The sequence below is a fragment of the Ostrea edulis genome, chromosome 8, assembly GCF_947568905.1.
Source record: "Ostrea edulis chromosome 8, xbOstEdul1.1, whole genome shotgun sequence".
In the NCBI taxonomy this organism is placed as follows: domain Eukaryota; kingdom Metazoa; phylum Mollusca; class Bivalvia; order Ostreida; family Ostreidae; genus Ostrea; species Ostrea edulis.
In genome coordinates, this window is record NC_079171.1 from 29,572,672 (window position 1) to 29,594,502 (window position 21,831).

The following is a 21,831-nucleotide window of genomic DNA, read 5'->3' on the forward strand; positions in this document are numbered from 1 at the left end:
TACGGCTGTAGATCTGTTACATCACAAAGCAATGGAAAAAAACTTTAAAAGAATTTACTTCTGTTACATTAAACTTCAAATTGTCATATAGTAAAATCAGGAAATATAAAATACAAAATAAAAAAACCGCTTAACCAATGGAAATCAATCCCCCCCCCTCTCTTTCTCTCTGTTTTCTGTGTTTGTGTCTCTCTGTGTACATGTCGCTCTCTGTATTTCTTTCTCCGATTCTCTCTCTATTCTTCTATCTCTCCATTTATCTCTCTTTCTTTATATATTTCTGCCATTCTCTCTACCTTTCTCTGTCTCTCTCTCCATTTTTCTCCCTTTCTCTGTCTCTGTCAGTCTCTCTCTCTCTCTATTTCTTTGCATTCCTCTCTGTTTCTCTCTCCGTTTGCTTTTGTCTTTTTTCTATTTCTTTATGTTTCCCTCTCTTTCTCTATTTCTCTCCGTCTCTCTCTCTTGTTCTGTTTCCCTCTCTTTCTCTATTTCTCTCCATGTCTCTCTCTATTTTTCTGTTTCCCTCTCTTTCTCTATTTCTCTCCATGTCTCTCTTTCTATTTCTCTCTCTTTCTCTCCATGTCTCTCTCTCTATATCTGTTTCCCTCTCTTTCTCTATTTCTCTCCATGTCTCTCTTTCTATTTCTCTCTCTTTCTCTCCATGTCTCTCTCTCTATTTCTGTTTCCCTCTCTTTCTCTCCATGTATCTCTCTCTATTTCTGTTTCCATCTCTTTCTCTCCATGTCTCTCTCTCTCTATTTCTGTTTCCCTCTCTTTCTCTATTTCTCTCCGTCTCTCTCTCTATTTTTCTATGTATTCCTCTCTTTCTCTCTTTCTCTCCGTCTCTATTTCGCTCTGTTTTCCTTTCTTTCTCTTCATCTCTCTATTTCTCTGTTTCCCCTCTTTCTCCCCGTCTCTCTCTCTCTCTCTGTTTCCCTCTCTTTCTCCCCGTCTCTCTCTCTCTCTCTCTCTCTCTCTCTCTCTCTCTCTCTCTCTCTCTCTCTCTCTCTGTTTCCCTCTTTTTCTCTCCATCTCTCTATTTATCTGTTTCCCTCTCTTTCTCTCCATCTCTCCCTATTTCTCTATGTTTCCTTCTCTTTCTCTCCATCTCTCTCTATTTCGCTATATTCCCTCTCTTTCTCTAGTTCTCTCCATCTCTCTATTTTCCTTTCTCTATTTCTCTTTCTCTCTGTTTCTCTATGGTCCACAATCTAAATGTTTCTTTCTCTCACTATTTATCCGTCTTTCTCTCTCTCTTACCCGCTTGACCCCCAGGGCATCCTTGAACTCCTCTAAGCTTATCTCCCCGTCGTCCCCGGCTATCTTTTGGAACTGAACCTCCATCCACGCAAGCCATTTCTGTTCCTCGTCTCTGAGTGAAGACACGTAAAACTGTAACTTCATAATTCTCACGTAAAACAAAAGCAAATGGCTACTATAACGATTTAGCCCTTTCTTCTCTTATAGCCGACTATTTTATAAATAATGAAAAGATGCTTACATGAACTTAGATTTTATTTCCTTTAAGATATTTCCAAGAGGTATATTGGTTGATACATATGTCTTATGCAATATTAAAAAAAATTTCCGTAGTTATTATTATACCCGAATGATTCTAAAACGTGGCGCCACGCTGACCTTTATCAAAATAATATAGAAATGGCGTATCATGTTTTGATAATAAGTAGTATATTGAAAGGCGTAGATTCGTCAAATTTTTGACATTAAACTGTTCTATAATAAAACTGTGATATTTCTTGCAGCATTGCTGTGTATTGTCGATAGAGTGTTGCAGAATCGACAGCTTCTCATTATTACAAGCAATCCGAGGAATGGTGACATTTAAAAGGAGGAATACTACACCAGAAATTTGATGTGAATGAAAAACAGAAGATATGTACAACATTTTTGAAATTGAAAATGTTCAAATTCACTCTATTAAGCCCCTCCCCCCAATGCAATTTTACTAGAAAGCAATATGAAAATAATAAAACCCCTGCTGGAATTAAACCCACAACGTACAGTGAAGCAGTCGACGTGCTAACTCAGTGAGCTACTCCCACATAAGTAAAAAAAAAAGAAGAAGAGACAATTATTGCTGATATTCATACTTTCATCCATGTTTTAAAAGGAAGTCAGCCATTAGGACAACGTAGAACACCTCCTTAAATGTATTTCTACTTCAGTGTACAAGCTGATTAAACTAAGTTGTTTTTACATTATTTTGATCCTCAATGATACTCGTGTGTTTATTGTCTCTTTTCATTTAATTCTTATCTGTATGTATATACATTGTGATATGTCCATGCTTTGTGTTATATGTTCGCGATATGTACATGTATATATGTTATAGACAAGACCACAACGTACACTAGTTTATACAACTAATTGTGCAATCCTGTATAAATAAAGGGTATTATTATTATTTATTATAATTACAAATATAGAATTGAAACTTCAATAGCAAGCACTTGTGAGGTGATGAAATTGATATCAATAAGACTAGCAATCTTATGGCATTCATTTCTGTCCTATTCCAATTCAATATCCCATAAAATACCAATTATAAAATATTTATTTCGCTTTTAAAACTTTCTTTTCTCTCATTAATGAAATCATAATATACACTGTATATATCAACCTGAAATGTTAAAAAATTGGGTAGCGTAAGATTTTATTCCAAAAAGAAAAAGAAAAAAGAACGAAAAGAAAGAAAAGAGAAATATGACCGAGCAAACTCTGTGTTAAAAGATAAATATGAAAAGGTTAACAATCTGAAAACTTCACGTGGCATGGAGAAAAAGCGCTGTTGCGGTTAAACTGAAAGTAAAACTAGACACTGCTGACTAAATGCACTTGTTATATAATGTCAGTATACAATTATGCAACTACATGTAGCAAGGCGCCCAATGCCTGAAAAGATGGAGACTAACGCTTCTTCTTATATACAATGTTGAATTCGAAGAAGACACTTTGTCGCAGAAACTTTTTTCCAACTACATGCAAAATATGTAATCAACTGCGAATGCAAAAACTTTAATTAACCAAATGAATATAAGCAAGCTATTCTGGCGCTGTGATAAAACTCTTACCGGCTTTTAAAGTATCTGCGCCGTTGAAATATTAAAATTACCGTTACATAATACATTCAATTAGTAATTGTCAGGAAAAAAAATGATATACATGTTCAAATGTGAGCAATCCCGTAAACCAGTACTCTCTTGGTTCAATGTTTCCTCTAAGTTCCTTATTCTAACAAGCACATTGGTTATACATTGTAAAGGTCCATGTTGTGTCCGCTATACAAACTGAACGGAAGTCCTCATCAATTGGTGATAAATAAAAATCGTGTGAGTACCATGAAACATATCTAAAAATAACGTCAGTGGATTTTGCAAGCATTCAATAAGTTTGAACCCCCATTCCTTCACTATTTCAGTGATTAGATGCTTCACCTTGTGCGCGATGGGTTCGCCCAAACTCCGTTCACACTCATTCGCCAAATGCTTGACGTTTGGAAGCGAGAAGCGCGAGTCCTGGCTCGCATTTCCCGGGAAAAATTTCAAATTAAAGTCTGTAGTTTCAACTTTTATTTTTCTGCTAGATTAAATTGGCAAGATTACGCCGTCGTAGGTTTTTTTAATTTAAAATCTCAGACTTAGGTTCAAGTTTCGACGTAAGTTCGAAATTCCCAGGCCTTGTTCCGTATAATAGCGGACGTTCGCACGAAAGAGGTCACTCACTGATACGGTCTATTTTAGCACTTCCACCTACAGCTGGTGATGTTTCGATAAGAATGAAAAAAAATTCTCGAAGAAACGTAACACAAACGAACAAAACATGAACCTGACAAATCGAAACACAGCAATCAAAATACAACATGTTATAGTTAATTGATTAAGAAATGCAACTTTATGTTACTGTTATTTATATTATACAAAACGACCTCTTCCTTACATTTTGTAATTCAATGAACTTGTTTTTGTGACCTTTAAAGGTCAGTACTTTATCACGACATACAACACATTAGAAATAAACAAAAACAAAGGGTGATCAATATATTAGAATACATTAGTAAATATGAATTGTTATTTGATAATTATTTCAGCAAATATTACATTGTTAACGTGCAATCTGGATTCCCTATTTCTTCATTGTCATTTACCACGCCTTTTTTGTAATAATTTTGCTAACGGTGGGTGGGTAGGTAGGTAGGTATGAAACGAGGGCGTGTTAGAAGGTACAGGCCATTCCAAATAGATATATAGCGATATCAATGTCACATTACAATAAGAATTAAATCAGGATAGTTTTGAGAGGAAATAATCATTATAAAACATAAACGTGTACAGAATGGGAGTTGTTTGTACAGTAGAGGATTGGTTAATATACAGTAGGGGATTTGTTATTGTTGTTAGGGGAGGAGTTTGTACAGTAGGGGATTGATTGTATGTTAGGGGAGGAGTTTATACAGTCGGGAAGTGGTTGTATGTTAGGGGAGGAGTTTGTACAGTAGGGGAGTGGTTGTATGTTAGGGGAGGAGTTTGTACAGAAGAGGAGTGGTTGCATGTTAGGGGAGGGGTTTGTACAGTAGGGGAGTGGTTGTATGTTAGGGGAGGAGTTTGTACAGTAGAGGAGTGGTTGCATGTTAGGGGAGGGGTTTGTACAGTAGGGGAGTGGTTATATATTAGGGGAGGAGTTTGTACAGTTGGGAAGTGGTTGTATGTTAGGGGAGGAGTTTGTACAGTAGGGGAGTACTTGTATGTTAGGGGACGAGTTTGTACAAATGGGAGTGGTTGTATATTAGGGGGAGGAGTTTGTACAGTAGGGGAGTGGTTGTATATTAGGGGAGGATTTTGTATAGTAGGGGAGTGGTTGTATATTAGGGGAGAAGTTTGTATAGGAAGGGAATGGTTGCAAGTTAGGGAGTGGAAAACTGAGCGATATTGAAAAAGAAGATAACTTCTGAAATACATTGCTAGATATCATGTTTTAATGTTACAATTGTTTTTAGAAATTTGTTTACTACAAATGATATGCTTTTAGCATGTAATATCAACTCTTGATAATTCAAACAATGAACATTTTATCGTTTGGAATGGCCTAGACATTATAAGAAGTGTCAATCTTTGAGTTTTATTTTGTCATGGAATTGAATATCGTTCTTTTCCCAGAACAGAAAACATCACGTGATTGTCAACAAATTATCCATAGTCGGATTCGGTTCACAAGCTATCAAACAACAAACAGGTGGGAATAACACTGTTGCCTCCAAACACATTTCAAACCTTGACGTAGTTTAATTATGACGTCATTTTGTAGTGTGAGATGCAGTTTGGGGCTTTCTCTAAACATGCAACACTCGAAATTTTCTAACGGAAAATCTATCTATATTGTCCACATTTCTCTTACAGATATCCTTATTCAGTTTGTAGCTGCTTAACTTTAACCTTCGCGAATGCGGATCTTTAAAACGCTGCGAAACAAGTGCCTGACGAAATGATCCATGACAAAATATGACAGTTGTCGGACTTGTTACTGATCGTCGACGGAGACATATTGGGTTGGATAAGCCCGTACGCCGGTCTCAGTAGCCATATATGAGCTTAATCTACCGGATATGCCTGTACTTTCCTAGACAGTCAGTAACAAGACAACTTCTGATAGTGCTAGTGGGGATAAATCATTTGAAACAACTTCCGGTACATTCGGAAACACTCTTACCTGCTGTTATAATGATAGTAGAATTCGTAAAAGGACGTCCTTCGTGAATAAATAAATGATTACGTCATATTATTAAATGTCACAAATTCAGGAAGTCAGACGTCATCAAATCCGAAACTAACGCTGAATATAAACATCATATTGAAAGTTTTTATTTCAAACATGTACACCATTTTATGTTAATGGATCAAAGGAAGTACGAAATTTAACATTTGTACTTTGAATTGGTCTTTTGGGTGATTTTGTTCTTGGAGTGTAATTTCAGGGTAGAATATGGAAATTAATAACATAAAGACGGCAGTGAATTAGTGAGACATTAAATGAAACAAGCAATATAGTTAAATCTGACATCGGAATTGACTCGGCACATGTTTTGCTAAAACAACTCACATTCACAAAAATATAAAACGTTTTTAACTTATCTGAAAAGGCCAATAACCGGATATACTAATAATGTTATATTTAAATCTGGTTCAAAGTTTACTTTTTTATGTTTTAGAAACAAAACGACTATTGAAAACATTGAATACTATCTATCATTTAAAATAAACTCACTGGATTCCAACACTCTTTCTGTGCTCCTTCTCTTTGTTCGGTTCATGTGTACCATTTGACTGCGCACTGTCTATCGTGATCTTGATATCTTTGGACCCGCTACGATCAGATTCAGGTGAGGGTGAAACTTCGGCCATTGGTGGTGGTGATTGTGATGACGTCGTAACATTTTTATCCTCGATATCAACTGTGAAGTCATTTGTTTTGATTTCCGGTTTATTTTCCTCATTGTCAGATAAATATACAGGGTTTATGTGACTTATTCCATTTTCAGTAGTCGGTTCCATTATTTTTGCCTCGCGTGAATTCAGATCGCCTGTGTAACTGATCACTGATCGAAGTTCATGTTTCGAAGGTACTTCCGGTAGGTAGCGCTGAATACGAAAGCAAGGTTTATTGTTCGACAACTGCTGCAGTAGTAAATTGCAATCGTTCGGTGGTTCTGTTCGACAGACGGACCTGCTGCCTTTTATTTCTACGCTGTCCTCATATCGACGGATTCGGACGGTGAAGTTTGTGTCAGATGAGACTTCCGCTGGAAAACAAGAAGGAAAATGTGTAATTTTAAAGTACAGGAAAAGACATGGCTTGTGTGAATGAAAGGTGAAGATAACGAACAGTGATCAATCTCATAAATCCCATAAGTAATACAAAATAGAGAGTTGGGCAAACACGGACCCCTGGACACACCAGAGGTGTTACATAAAAATGGGAAGTTGACGATATGAATAAATTTTTATTCTTTTATTTATTTATATACTTCAAATAAAGGCGATTGTTGAAGGGGTTTACACTCAACAAACAATATCATATATTCTACTACGGTAATTGCAGAAATTTTAAGAAATGTCGTAGTAATTATTCTGCAATACATTACTTACGTCATCAAAAGATCGTCATTGATACATATCAAACTTGCACAAGAAAAACATGAATATCAGTAAAACCGATAGATGCTCCCCGAAACACATCTAACCAATGAATCGCTTCACATACGGAATAACTTACACAATGACCAATAACTGTTGAAATATTGTTAAAATGAAGGTTTTTTCATATATAATGTATATGTTGAGTGAGCTTGACCTTTATAAAATGATCTTGAGTGACCTTTGTCTGAAATCCATTTCCCTAAATTACTTATGTGTGATACATGATCAATACCTGTTCATAAACTGTTGAAATGGAAGTTTTTTCGCATATAATGTAAATGTTGAGTGACTTTGACCTTTACAAACTGACCTTGAATTACCTTTGTCTGATCAATTTGCCTATTATTCATTTGTGCGATATATATGCTCAATACTTGTATTTACCTATAAAAGGTATATGTTCCGAGTGCCCTTGACCTTTCCAAAATGACTTTGGTTCAAAGGTCTTTGTCCCAAGGAATAATTGTGATCAATCATGATCAATTTCTAATGCAAGGTTTAGGAGATGATAGGAACTTTTATATCAAAAACTATTGAAATAAGGAACTTTTAATAAATGCTCTGAGTGACCTTGATCTTTTCAAAATTACCTTTAAAAACCTTGGTTCAAACGTCCTTGAATATTTGTGATCAATTTTATCAATTTTCTGATGAAAGCTTTAACAGATACGAGTTCGGACGGACGGACAGACACGGCGGCGACTATATGTCACCCCGAAATATTTCGGGGAACATAATAAATAAATGGGTTTAAGACCATATCGGTTTCACGTCCTCGACCTTATTAGTCCTTGTGTGATAAAACGGCTGTTTATTTTACGGCTGTTGCGCGTTCCTCCCTCCTATTTTCACACTACATGTTTTGCTAATAAAAGTAATATATCTGATTATTTTATGATAACACAAACTTCGTGAAGTATGGCGGTGTGAAGTTTCACAGTTTATATCCTCATTCATTTAAAAAAAAAAAAAACTTTTAAAATGTACTATAAAGTCTAGGGTGAAAAATTTAGTAAATAACCGTATGTTTATTATACTCTCGTGATTATTATTGCCCATGATGTTAGCATGATGCTGTGGCAGACATAGAAAATACTAACCTTAACAGTCGGCCCGCGGTGTGACTCCCAATAATTTATTGTTCCATTTTAGCCTATATTTATATTCTCTCCTGTCGATCCGTAATATGTAATAAAGTTTCCTCATCACTAAATGTTCATTAAAATATTCATCAAGTTTACATAGTATATGTTTGAGTCGCTGTGGTATTGCTCTTTCTGTAGGTATTAGTACCGCTTGTTTCCGGTATATAAATATGAATTACATGTCCGGGCGCGGGTAAACACACGGTGACTTTAGTTATACATATTGTGTTTCCTGCACGTGACGTTACTTTTCATGTTCCAGGGTCAGCTGTGCCCGTCATGACGTCATTGGTTTTTCAGTTTTTCAGATGTCCGCTTTGGCTTTGAGAATGATCGGCACGGTTTGCACAAAACGGTCCGAACGATACGGTACGCATGACCTACACCCTTTGAATTTTCCCCAGCATGGTGGGTTAGACACAAAGTAAGCATTCTGAGAGTATTGCATAAACAATACATGTCCACTGCCGGCACCCCCATTAATCAATGGATGTTATATTCGAGAAAATGTTGTTTGACCTTGAACTGTGACCTAAAACATTGGTATAAGGTCATCATGTTTAGTTTGACGTTTTGTTTTTTACTTAGTTTTTATGAGGGATGAAATAGTCTAATTCAGAACTCTATGATTTTTAATTCAATTCATAAACACGGAACATAAATCCTAAATGCCATATAGTAAATTTGGGTTTGATAACTAATTTTCAGAATTTGGAACTCCGTCACCATGAAAGGCACCGTTTGCTTAGTTTCGGTGAAGTTCGAAGAGCATCAAATCAAGCTTACAATTATTTTTTTTGCAAATAATACATGGGGCGGGGGTGAGGGGTGAGGATGTGGAAACGGAACACAAATTAACACACTGATATAATGTTAATATCTGCATTTTAATCACTTATAAAGGACTTCTGAATTCTGTTCGTAATAGTACAAGTTACTATCAACTGTTCGAAGACAGATTTCGAATGCCCGAAATTTCAGTCGGATGACAGGAATGTGGTAATTTGAGTACTGCCGATTGATTAGACTTCGCTCACCGACTACAGAAAACAATACTCGCGTAATAAACAGATTTTATAATATATTGTCATTGATATGTTCTTTTTGTGATTATATCAAATTAATTAAGTGATATATTTACGCAATCAACTACCGAGTATCTATTCAGATTTTTACAGCCTTTATTTCAGTGTCTCGATCCCGATGAATATAAAAAGCTAACAATATAAAAATTAATTTCTTTAACACCTGTCCATCAAATGTTATGAAATTCGGCCTTGATTTGTAGTTTGCCACTCTTAAACTACACTGAAAGTTTCAAATGAATCCTCACGGTCGTAACGAAAAATAGAAGCCTTGAAAACCAACGGGACAGACTGACCGACATATAGAGGGATGGGAAGGCAGAGAAGAAATCTATAGTTTATTTCGGTTTTACAAACCTGTAGGGTGCTGATTATTTCAATATGATAACACTGTTGTTATTTTATTGACAATGATTGAGAAATAAAATATGATGATTATCATTTTAAAATGATTATTCATATTCAATGTGGTCCATTGTTCCAATTTAATTATCATTGAATAAATCAAAACTTTCATTTTTACTTGTTAATTCTATAAAGTAATAAGACAGGTAACAAAATACGTCAAAATAAACAAATGAAGGTTTTATAAACTTCAGAAGTAGAAGGAGAAAATGCAAATATGTATCGTCACAGAGTGATGCTTATCGTCACGGAGTGATGCTTATCGCCACGGAGTGATGATTATTCGATTGACATAGTGAATTGATTATATGCTCTATCCAATTAATTCAAACTGAAAATCTAATGGTCGCAACATTTTTGATACATTTGCACATTCAATCTGGAAGTCGTTAAAGGTGCAATTTGTTTAATACTGGACACATTCAAGGAAGGGGGGGGGGGTCAGACTCTTCTCAAAGACATAAATCGAGTAGTATCTACATATCTCTGTACATGTATGACAATATTTAAAATGAAATAAAATCTCGTCATTCACGCGCAAGACCGAAACATATTGTCAGGAGGGGGGAAGGGCATTTATGCATAGACATCGTGCGAGCCAGTTGACAAGAACCCGTCACCTTGTAAAAAAGGGAGCAATACAAAAAAAAAAAAAAAAAAAAAAAAAATCCGAAACAAATAACATTTATATATAGATAAACTGAGTTAATAAATAAAATCATTTAATAGATAAAATAATACTCAGTCTGACTAACTCACCAATTATTAAAAGCAAATCAACAGAGTTTTCGTATTTTGATCCGAGACTTCATTTATAATTCATTCAAAATCGCAACTGCACTATGACATACGATACATAAAAATTTGAAAATTTTTAATAATAAATTTATTTCTTGGAGCAATGTTGATTATATTATTTTGTCTAGCAGTTATGAAAATTATGGACGTCGCGCACTGCATTGTTCACGAAATCGTAACGTCAAGAAAACTTCAAAATAATGTTACTCCATAATTTCACGCAAATACTTCTAAGTTTTTAAAACGACAACGATAAAAATGCGTAAACTTTTATACATATGAATGTACATGTATATCATACCGTTTTACATGTAGTTTTTAACAGATGCAAATGCATGGAAGCAATGTTAAATTTCCTCTATATTGCTTCATCTAAAATTCCTAAAATGCATTCCTTTAGCGAGTCTTCCAATATGATAAACTCCACTTCAAATAGCTATTTCCGAGCAAATATAAATCGATATAATAATATAATAAAAACTTACCACCGACTGTGTAGGCACTAGTTGGTATCATGCACTTAAGTTGCGAGAAAACCTTGTTTAAGTCATTCTCCGTTGCTTGCTTTAATTAGTACACTGCCATACAATGTCATTTTTATGTACATGTATTTATGAAATTGATGTGATGAGACATATGTCTTAAGCAATAAAGAATATATATGTTCAGAAGTTTCAATGCCAAGATATTCTATTCTCTGTCCAAACACTAATTTATTTCCTCCCCATATCATCGGTTCCAGGTTTCCGCAGTACAACGGATTTTAAAAGAGGCTTTTAGCATGTACATGTAGTACGGATACATGCTTTTATCATCTTTTACACCGGTTGATATTAGTTCCGTTGTATCTGTAATTTTTTGTCTTCCGCTATATCCGTTACAAGTGTTGAACATTTTCCAAGTTGCTTATTTCTATATTCAGTGTAGTCGTAAATACAACAGTGAGAGGAACGATGGAGTTTCCGTTTTGTTGAACATCGTTTTCAGGGGGAATATATTTGATGAATTCTGCTGTTTTCTTTAAATGGGCGGAAAATAAAGTCAAAAAATGAAACATGTATTCAAGAAATAAATTTCATTTTTGAAATTTCATGAGGACGTGAACTGCGACGCTTTACTCCAGCAATTAACGCGCTTCATGAAAAGTAGGCCTGCGCGAAGTATGGAAGTTCATGACCTCACGTGCAGGACATCGTGAAGCATGGGAGTTCATGACCTCGTGTGTAGGCCAGTGTGAAGCATGTGAGTTCATGACCTCGTGTATTTTCAAAATTGAAATTTATTCTTTATCTGTCCGATTTCCCTGTCGTTGAAATATACGAACTATATTTATCAAGATTCATGCGCACGTTGCTCACGTCTGTATCGCATTCAAGAGGAGATGAATATCATTACAATTGGTAAAGGTATGGAAGGCAGAAACATTGACAATATGAATTATGTTGATGATTCAGTTGTATGAGGCTAATTACTCTGGGTAAACAAGAAATCACGCGCTCTTTGTATCCATGACGAATAGGCAAATCTGCTTGATTTTTCACAGAACTAAGGGGCCATGTGTGCGAGAAGTTTCGCTCTTATTCTCTATCTCTTATTCTGTATTTCTTTTCTTCTAGAGGAGATTATTGGGGTTGCAACCGCCCCCCGCCCCCCCCATCATTCTTTGAATACTTTTAAGAAAAAGATATTTTATTGCAATTTCCGGGTCCTCTAGCGGTGGAAGAAGTACACACTTGGGTCGCACCCCCTTTTTCTGCATCTTGTAAATCCGTACGGACATTAATGAAAAAATATCATATACTATAATCGTTCCTCTTTTACTTACAAATTACGCAATTAAAACCATCCAAACTGTGTACAACTTCATTTTTACTTTTTTGGTGGCATTATTGTATTTGTCTCCATAATCTAAAGAAAAGTACTTGCATATTATGCATTTATTTATGGAAAGAAATGTAAACACTTTTTAATGTTTCTATTTCCCTTGCGAAGTTAAAAGATTTGTTATGATGTCTATTGTGGACACCCCCCCCCCCAACCCCCCCCCCCCCCACATTTACATAGAATATACAAGTTCTATACACGTTATTGCATTATCCAGACGGTTCCAATAAACAAATATGGTGAACAAATCTGCATTGAATAACGACACGTGATCAAACAAGTTTAACATAGCATTTTGTTTTCTATATACGTATTTGTGAACGATGGACCGTTTGCATGGGGCGAAAGAGAACGCTGCAGTGGTTTGATAGTATGCTTCAGAGTCTGCATTATTACATACATGTAACCAGAAACGGTTTGTATACGTTTAGATTAGTCTAGTTAAAATTCGTGACCGGTTACTGATCAATATAATTAAGAATACAAAAATTACCGATGAACTCCGTTTTATCTTGTAAAGGGCAGCACACTTCAATACATTTACAATATAAAATTTGTAATAATAAAAAAAAAACCGGTTTGAAGATTTCCCTTGAGTCCTCTCCCTTACATCGCTCTGCACATGGGGTTGGTTTTACAGCGAAGTTAACTCACCTCTACGGTTTCAACCTTTGACCTTTTCCAGCAAAGTTCAGCAAAACCTAATTATCTTTTTTCGCCACAAATTTTTACGAAATGTAAATCCAGTCAAAACATCTCCTATTGCACATATAACTAACTTCCGTTGGCCTAAATCTACTACACTTTACTAGTGACTCCCAGCGTGACATATGAACCAACGTTTTATATGACCCATTCCTTGAGTCAAATGAGGAGCTGCAATCAAAACAGCATGCCGTGTTTTGATTAAAACACTATAGCAAATAGTGAGTAACCGTTGTCAAAAAAAAAAAAAACAAAAAAAAAAAAAAACCCAGAAAAAATATAGAGTGATCGTGATGCGAGTTATTGTTGTTTCTATCTTTCGAATAAAGAGAAAAAAAATCTTTTAATAAAACAGTGAAGTCAGAAATCGGCTTATCCTTTGTTTGGGGTGAAAACACCGCATTGTACCTAATATTCTGTGACTGTCGAATTATTTATTTTCTCAATGTAATCGGATCGTCATTTTCAAATTTAAAACGTTAGAAAAGTTCCCACGATTGTATTGTTATCAAGAGAAACAAAACGTGACTAGACTGACAGCGTTTGACAATTGGACTGCGATTAAACTAGACTGGATAACGCAATACGGATAAAGATGGTGTTTTTCTTTGTAACAACATTGTGACATTTTACGTTTTAAGAGATTCCTATTAACGATATTTTGTATCTTCCGGGAATAGGGGGTCAGCTTGCATAATATGATGTTAAATGTTTGCTAGTCTCTTGACCCCTATTTATATTCTTTCAAGTTTCAATTTAGATGGTGTTGAGTCATGCCTGCTTCAAACAAAAACATAGCATAGTCTCCATGGCAATGTTTCTAACGTTGGGACATAATATCATTTTAGTCCTGGCAATTCTGAAAGTTTGAGTTCATTTATGAACACAGATTGATGAAACCCCAAAGTCAGAAAAGAGTTACATAAATATATAGCGAGCAAAGCAGGATTGTGTGTACGTATATAAAATATATACCTACATAACGGAACACAATATTTAAAAATAACAAACGCATTCAAAATTTAACATTATGGGGAGCAAAATGAACAGAACAGTTTTCTTATGAAAAGACATGCGTGTGTCTATCGGTTGTATACCACTACTACTGACACATATTAACCTTTACTAAACTTTAATACATTCTCTCTAAACCAATATTTATCATTCAAAAGGTCTTTTCTCATTGCTAATATCGACTTGCACTCGTGTAAGTACTGACAATCGTGGACATAGGGGGGAGATGTCTTGGTATTTTAAAAAAAATTCAAACTGGATTTAATTTGAATACAGATGAGATTTCAACGAGATTTAAATAAACAAAAAAACCCTTAAACAATTGTCGCGTTGAACACCTGTCACGATCGAGTATATATTCGTTTGGGTTTTGGTATGAATTCAATTATTTGCAATACCAATCCATTTCACACGGAGATATATATGTCTGTTTATTTTGGAATTCGACTGCTGATCGAAAAAGTTCACTGCATAATGAATTGGCGAGAATTCAGATAAAACTTTCTTTTATATGGTATCATTTGTTGTGCCACTAGGGGAACCTCCTCAGTAGTGAAATGAGCGCTTGTCCTGCACGAGTGTAAAACTGCCGTATTTATTTCCAAAGATTATTCTCATCATATAATGCATGTATTTCAATATCCGCAACAAAACACATGACAAACTAAAAATAGCACCCCCCCAAAAAAAACCAAACAAACAATTAAATAATAATACTGTAATAACTAAAAAATAAAACAACAAACAATATAATCGCACCAAAACAAATATGAATTAATTTTCCTCATAAAAAACTTATATAGATATTTACTATTGCATTTGTCGCACAGTGAGCGTTGATTTTCGTTTATCGGCAGCGATAATTAAACTATCTTTATTTCCGAAATAATTTTGTTCTGCAATTAGGAACAAAGTTTGGAAAATAACTGTGTCCCTTCCCCCTCATTTTCCGTCTAAAATTCGCAAAGCTGTAGAAATTGAATAGATGATAATAAATCTTCAAAATGGAAAGTACAGATGTGGAAATTCTTAAGATCATCGAATACAAAATTATTAGTATATATGCACGTGGTTTTATTTCTTTTAAATTAATAAAAGAATATAAATTCAATTATGCATGGGTACAAATTGCAAGGTAGATGCATGTTTTTGAAAAGTTAAGTACAAAATGTTCATGTATAGGTAAAAGTCACTTACTTTTTCAGGCAAAACGATACCATCGTGCATGAATTTGAAAGTTTCCCTTTTTTGAAATATGAGATACGTTGGACTTTTTATTAAATAGTCGGGGCATTTAAATCGATCACGGTGGACAGTAAATCATGCATAGTTAACTACTTATTAAAGCATGCCATATACATGTACAAGGAAGAGAGGACACCATTGAACATTCCTTGTTAAGTGCGTTGAGAGTATATCGCATTGCGGTCGTACTATTAGAAATACATTTACGTGTGTCGCTACGGACTCAATGGCGAAATATTAAATTTCTTAATGGACTGTAAATTTTAAACTGATGATATTAAATCTGAATTGTTTGTCAGAATTTCCTCCCACCACTGATATCTAATAAAAATCGCTTTTGAAAAAAACCCCATGATTTTGATTTTGGCGTGGGGTTGCAGAGGTTGATATGAGCGAGGCTCAACGTTCAAATGGCCTCAACAACGTGCACCAATACCGAATGGAAAAATTGTCTGGCTCAGACTGCACACCACGGGGGAAAGTTACTGAATTACTTAGTCAATATCATGTAATAATTTTCCCGTGGGGATCCGGGTTAGAACAGGTCCTCAGTACCCCTTGCCTGTCGTAAGAGGCGACTAAATGGGGCGGTCCATCGGCTGAGACCGTAAAAAACGAGGTCCCGTGTCACAGCAGATGTGGCACGATAAAGATCCCTCCCGAAAGCGCCGAGCATAGGCCTAAATTTCGCATCCCTTCACCGGCAATGGTGACATCTCCATATGAGTGAAATATTCTTGAGAGGGACGTTTTAAATAAAAATAAAATACAATCAATCAATGAAGTAATAATTACAACTAGGTCAACATGAAGTAATAATTTTCAATATTTCACTTTACCAACTGATGGCATTTGGCCTTTCTTCAATGAAAGAGTGTAGTTTTGCAAGTTTCGAATTCATTCCATCTTTAAAGAATAAGAAAATTGTGAACGTTTTGAATTATTAACGACGAGAATACTAACAAATATACAATTTGTACTACCAAACTGAATTACTGTATCATGTAAATAATATGACAGCAGAGCTATGGAATTTGAAAAGGTCCTTCTAGATATGAATTTCATTTTTTTTTTTAAATTACATGTACATGAGGGTAAAATCTTCAGCGCTTCACGCCCGCGGTATAATTTGTACTTCATAAAAAGATATACTGGTGTGAAATATCGTAGTTCAAACCCTCATGTATAAAAAAACCCGAAATTTAGTTCATTTTACTTTCATTTCTGTCGAAATTCCCAGCCGTTAAAGTAAATGTACTATCTTTATCAATATTCATACGCGCATTATTCATAACATGCGAAAATGGCTATCATTACAAAGTTGTAACGATACCAAAGGCAAAAATATTTGAAATGTAATACATAGATATATACAGCTCATCTGTTTGTGCTTTGTTTTTAAGGCTTTATATTTCGGGAAGTAACTTAAAATCACTTCACATGTGTGGATCTGATTGCGTCATGCACTTTTTATGTTTGTGTTGGAAACACGTGATTTTAGACACCGTGTATCACAAACAATACCCCGTAACAGTGCAGGTAAACGCAGATGAAATAAAACAAGTCTTGATAGGTTTTGTATTCGTTGACTGATTTGCTGAATTCTGAATCTCGAACATTCAAAGAAATGTCAAGTAAGCAGACGGCAGTTTTCTTCCTTGTTCCTATAGTATTGTGTTGTGTAAACAGACGTTAGCATGTCTAGGTACCACAGACAAGAAAGTTCATGAATTCGATGACTAATTTGCTGAATTGTGAATTTCAAACATTCAAAGAAATGTCAAGTTAGCAGACGGCAGTTTTCTTCCTTGTTCCTCGCATTGTGTTGTGTAAACAGACGATAGCATGTCTATGTACCACAGACAAGAAAGTTCATGAACGTTATTGGTGCAAGTAAATATTCCGACAAGTAGTCGATTTACGTAATTTTTTTTTTTACATAATTGCAAAATATTATATAACTCAATTTCTAAAGGCCCCCAATTACACCTGAACTTTAACCACGTGTAGCTATAAAAGGCGTAAACTATCCCAGTCTTTTCTGCATCATACAAAGAGGAAGAAGAAGTAGTAGAGATTACTTTCGTTGCTTATCTCATTTCATTTTCTTGAAACGTATTCGATGTAATTTAACGAATAATCATAAAGAGAAATCAAAATCTATATAATACAGAACAAATATTGCCGTGGCAACCAAACAGAGACGGTTGCGCTAAACTTATCATATGTGACGCCCCAACGACAATCCACTTTATACAATTAAAAAAAGAGGAAGTAATAAAATTGCGTTATAAGTGAAATAGTTATTATATAGCAATATATTGAATTGATTACTGTAAACCAGCTTTTGTTCGCGGCTACTTTATTTCACGATTCACACGTGATAAACTGGTTCGCGGGGAGTAATTTTCGTGATTGAACCTTTTCGAGCCCATGACAGATATTCAAGGACTGGTTAGCGACGAGATATTTTTTTCGCGACGTTGAGGTTGTCGCCAATGTCGCAAAATTTTCTCACAGGCGATTGAAAGTTGGATTACATTAACGCGTGTTAATCCATATGAAAAAAAGTGATGTAAGAAAAATAAACATCCAACACTTTTAATTGCGTTATATTTAAATGCGATTTTCTTGAGGCATTATTTCAATATCTCCTTTCCCTTTTAATTCTCCATGAGATCGTCACCAAACAAGTTAGAACTGCCACGAATACGATCTTCAACATGATTGGTCGAATCCACATTGTGACGTTTACAAACTTCTTAGTGAAATGAGTCGTGCAGCATATCAACGTTTTATCATAAACAAAATAATGTTGAAATATTAGTATGCACATTTTTATTTATGCTTCTGAATGTAGAAATATTCCTCTCTTCTGCTCCCGGAAGCTTGTTTCACTTCCGGCTTTATATGGCCTCAGAAGGACGATACTCGATTGTTCTCTCGTAGCAAAGACAACATACAACAAATACTATGGACTGTAGTAGTGGCTCGATGTACCTATACATATTTTGTACATGCGCAGTGCCTATCTTCTGATGTGTTATTTTGGATTTCGATGTACTTATGATGTCATTAGATGTACCAAAACAGATTTTGTACATGTGCAGTACATATCTTCTGATGTGTTATTTTGGATTTCGATGTAGTTATGATGTCATTAGATATACCAAAACAGAATTATTTGATGATGAAAATTTTGAATGGCAATGTGTAGTGCTGAGTGCTGGAATCGGTTAATGGGTGTTCAGCGTAGAGTATGAAATTCAAATATCGACCCTCTGTCCACCTGATTGGTTAGAAAACGTATATCAATATTCAAACTCGTTCCGCCACAATACTCTATTTTTCTGCATGATTTACAAGTAAAATATTCTGACATAATACAGAAAGTCAAACTCGAGTTTCTAATTATATATTTGTACATCAATCGCATTTAGTCATTCAAACGCAAGTACATGTATGTCGTATCGGTCATCTGAACTAACGCACATACTTATAAAATTTATCCCGTTGTTAGATCTCCAATGAAAGGTGAAGATAACGAACAGTGATCAATCTCATAACTCCTATAAGCAATATAAAATAGAGAGTTGGACAAACACGGAGCCCTGGATATACACTGTACCATAGGTGGAATCAGATATCAAGGAGGAGTAAGAATCCCCTGTTGACCGGTCACACCTGCAGTGAGTCCTATATCTTGATAAGGTAAACAGAGTTATCCGTTGTCACAATCAGTGTGCCAAGATAGCCCTAACAATCGGTATGAAACACGCCAGACAGCATTTCACCCAATGATAGGTTATATTTGTAAACTAGTTCGTTAAAACGACCATAGAATTTGCGAAATGCTGACTTTAAACGAGACTGTTGGAACCCCTGCACCATCAAGTTGTTTGACAGTAGCCTGCTTCGATTCAAAAACTGACCATAAGCAGAACAAGCTCTTACGTATCGAATCAGTTGAGAGATATAAACACCATATGCAGGTGATAATGGAATATTGCTACATAAATATGGGAAGTTGACAATGGAGAAGCTGAAATCATCCCGTTTGTCATAAAGTTGAGTTGTTAGTTTGCCGTTAATATTTATTTTCAATAAAATATCTAAGTATGAAACAGAAGAGGACGACTCTGTGGTGTCCTTTATTTCGAGTTCACTGGGATATATCGAATCGACACATGAATGAAAATTATTATTGTTAATGGATAATACGTCGTCGATATATCTAAATGTCACGTGGAAGATGGTACAAAATTACATAAATTCTTATTTAATCACCGCCCTGTATTTCGACTTCCTTTACACAGCGTCAAACCTAGAGGTAATCCGGGCATTAGGGGTCTTTCGTATACAACCTTAAAAACCTAGGTCACGTGTCATTGAAGGCGTTAGCACGATACAAAAGACTTCATTCCTACAAATTGTGGGCCATATTGTTGTGGCACCTCACCTTCAATTTGTGAAGTCTCCACATGAATGGAAAATTCTCGAATGGGAGGAAAAGCAAACACAATTTAGCAAAGAATATATATCTGACCGATCATCTTTAGATCGGGTTCGGTGTTACTAAACGTATAATTCAACATTGTTAATCCAGTTCGCGATAGAAATCACTCTTTCTTTATAATTATACTGTAAACCATAGTCAACAGTGAGTTAAGATACGGGTTTTCTTTGAGTGACACAAAAATATTAATCAGTAATAATTATGAAGTTTGAAAATTTCCATTTATTTCTTGGTCCGTGTTGGAGAAATCAAATGTTAGGCATGTGCAGTTGAATATATGCATTTCTAGGTTGTTGGATCTCAGTCAATTGGAGCGCGTGGAATACTGATGTACATGTACGTTAAATTAATTAGTCTAGTTAAGACTGTTAATCATATGTTTAAAGTCACCGTGCGAGTAATAATAATATATGTAAACTTTGTTGTGAATTTCTCTAAATATTTAGTAGATGAATTTTAACTGATGAATGATTTGTTTAAAAATTTTCATTGTTAATAATTTTCCCACCCCAAGTACGTTTTGAATTTTAGATCTGGCATTAAAAATAGAATTGATATCAGACGGTATTTATATACAGAATATGATCATGATGTTTAAAATAGATAAAAATATTTATGAACGTTCAATTTATTCAGGCATCATATTTTCTTCATAACATCGTCGTTTTATTCATGTCAATATTTTATAAGTAACTTGGTAGTTTTATCGACATTTTCGAACAGAAAGGTTTACACCAGTCCTTGAATATCTGTCATGGGCTTGAAGATTTTTCACACAGTGCGGGGTAGACTGTACAAGGGTTCGGAGTTTTTTGTCAGATGAATTTTAGTTATCGGTTGGATACGTAATATAATAAAATTGGAGATTCCCTGGTAATGTGAACAGACAGCGGTTGAGATACCGGAAGAAAAATAAATCTAATGGACAGTAAAACAATAAAATTGATAGATGTACACACAGGACGATGTCAAACATATTACAACACTTTATATTTTTGTTTGCCATGTGAAATAAAGTTTTTGTAGAATATTTATGACATGAATTTAGCAAATAAAGAAAAGTTATTAGTTTCAATTCTTACTTTGGGTCAGGCACCAAGGAACTTTGATAAATGAAAGTACACAATAAATTCACTTTTCATAAAAGTACGAAGAATATACATGTATAATATTTCAATACTATAAATAGCTACAATGCAGTTTAAATCTTTTAAAATACCTCAACATCAATTGATCACAAAATTATTTGAAATAGATCATATGATTCCTGTAACATTTCTGTATTTTATTGTTGGAATACAAAGTTGAAATAAAGAACAAAAATTATCATTATCAACAATTCAAAATTTGACCAATGGTAATATCGTTGTCAACAAATCAAAATAACTATATCAATAAATCTTATATTGTCCACACGTTGTTTGTGAGGTCTATGTCAGTATTGATGTCCTCATGATTTCAAGTGCCATTCCAAAAATACCCAGAATTCAGTTCGCGGACGTTTTGTGTGGACATGGCTTTGGAAATGCGTATAGTACATTGATACCTTGTAATACATGCAATGTATTTAGCTTTTACTATGAACTTTCGATAGGAGAGTAATATATTTGAATACGTACGAATCGAACTGTATATAATAGGCAAACGCAGCATTCTGGTCACGGCGCAGAAAAAAAACCCCAAACAAAAACATCTGCATCTAATACACTATACATGTATCTAAAGCATAAATTGAAAACTATTTGATATGAATTGTATTTATGAAATTTGATACGGAAAAGTATTTTGTTTACGACGGTCGAAGCTTGTCTTACCCGAATTTA

At 34.9% G+C, this 21,831-nt stretch overlaps 1 protein-coding gene across 5 annotated transcripts in view; it reads right to left on the reverse strand.

Moving 5' to 3' along the window:
* The window catches only part of LOC125661192 (NADPH oxidase 5-like), a 45,021-nt gene that overhangs the window by 14,066 nt on the left and 9,124 nt on the right, over window positions 1-21,831 (reverse strand). Inside the window, exons 1-4 of one of the 5 annotated variants that reach the window (XM_048893120.2) lie at window positions 15,445-15,555; window positions 6,280-6,814; window positions 3,093-3,107; window positions 1,261-1,372 (exon numbers count right to left, since the gene is read on the reverse strand). In XM_048893120.2, the coding sequence (XP_048749077.2) occupies window positions 1,261-1,372; window positions 3,093-3,107; window positions 6,280-6,566 (414 nt within the window). In that variant the 5' untranslated portion in view covers window positions 6,567-6,814; window positions 15,445-15,555. Of the gene's footprint in view, window positions 1-1,260; window positions 1,373-3,092; window positions 3,108-6,279; window positions 6,815-11,129; window positions 11,352-15,444; window positions 15,556-21,831 lie in introns of those variants that run through there. The other 4 variants (XM_056147332.1, XM_048893116.2, XM_048893121.2 and 1 more) reach the window with 4 other exon arrangements.